Source organism: Tupaia chinensis, unplaced genomic scaffold (genome assembly GCF_000334495.1).
Source record: "Tupaia chinensis unplaced genomic scaffold, TupChi_1.0 Scaffold000274_1, whole genome shotgun sequence".
In the NCBI taxonomy this organism is placed as follows: domain Eukaryota; kingdom Metazoa; phylum Chordata; class Mammalia; order Scandentia; family Tupaiidae; genus Tupaia; species Tupaia belangeri.
The window spans coordinates 1,207,638-1,208,011 of NW_006159756.1; the positions used below are offsets into that span (position 1 = coordinate 1,207,638).

A 374-nucleotide genomic window follows, 5' to 3' on the forward strand; every position below is an offset into this window, starting at 1 on the left:
TTTCCCTCCAGTTCACGCATCTGCCGGGAAGAGGTGGGCCCCCTCACCATCTCTACTGACCTCTCAGTCTGACTTCCTAAGGGGAGGGCTCAGTGTCTGCGTCTTACCTGGTTTTGTGGGGTTGTCCTGTTTGTTTTGAAGGAAGAGGACAATTTTGCAGCAGGAGGGGACTTCAGAGGGCATCTTGTCCGATCTGTCATTCTCCACGCAGTGAGGCTCAGCACTTTGCCAAGGTCGCAGGGTTAGGACCGCAGGTGCACACCTACGACCCCACAGGAGTGCCAGTCACCGTGACACGCTTGCCCCAGTGAGGAGGTTGCCCAGAGCCTGCCGTGCGCTGGCCGGGGGGGGGGGGTCTGATGGGTTCCGGCAGC

The 374-nt window shown here is 59.9% G+C and overlaps 1 protein-coding gene across 3 annotated transcripts in view; it reads right to left on the reverse strand.

Annotated features, from left to right (window-relative positions):
* LOC102485732 (uncharacterized) overlaps window positions 1–374 on the reverse strand; it is a 16,034-nt gene that overhangs the window by 10,535 nt on the left and 5,125 nt on the right. For all 3 annotated transcript variants that reach the window (XM_014588365.2, XM_006149957.2, XM_006149958.2), the window contains exon 2: window positions 108–262. In XM_014588365.2, the coding sequence (XP_014443851.1) occupies window positions 108–262 (155 nt within the window). The remainder of the gene's footprint in view (window positions 1–107; window positions 263–374) is intronic.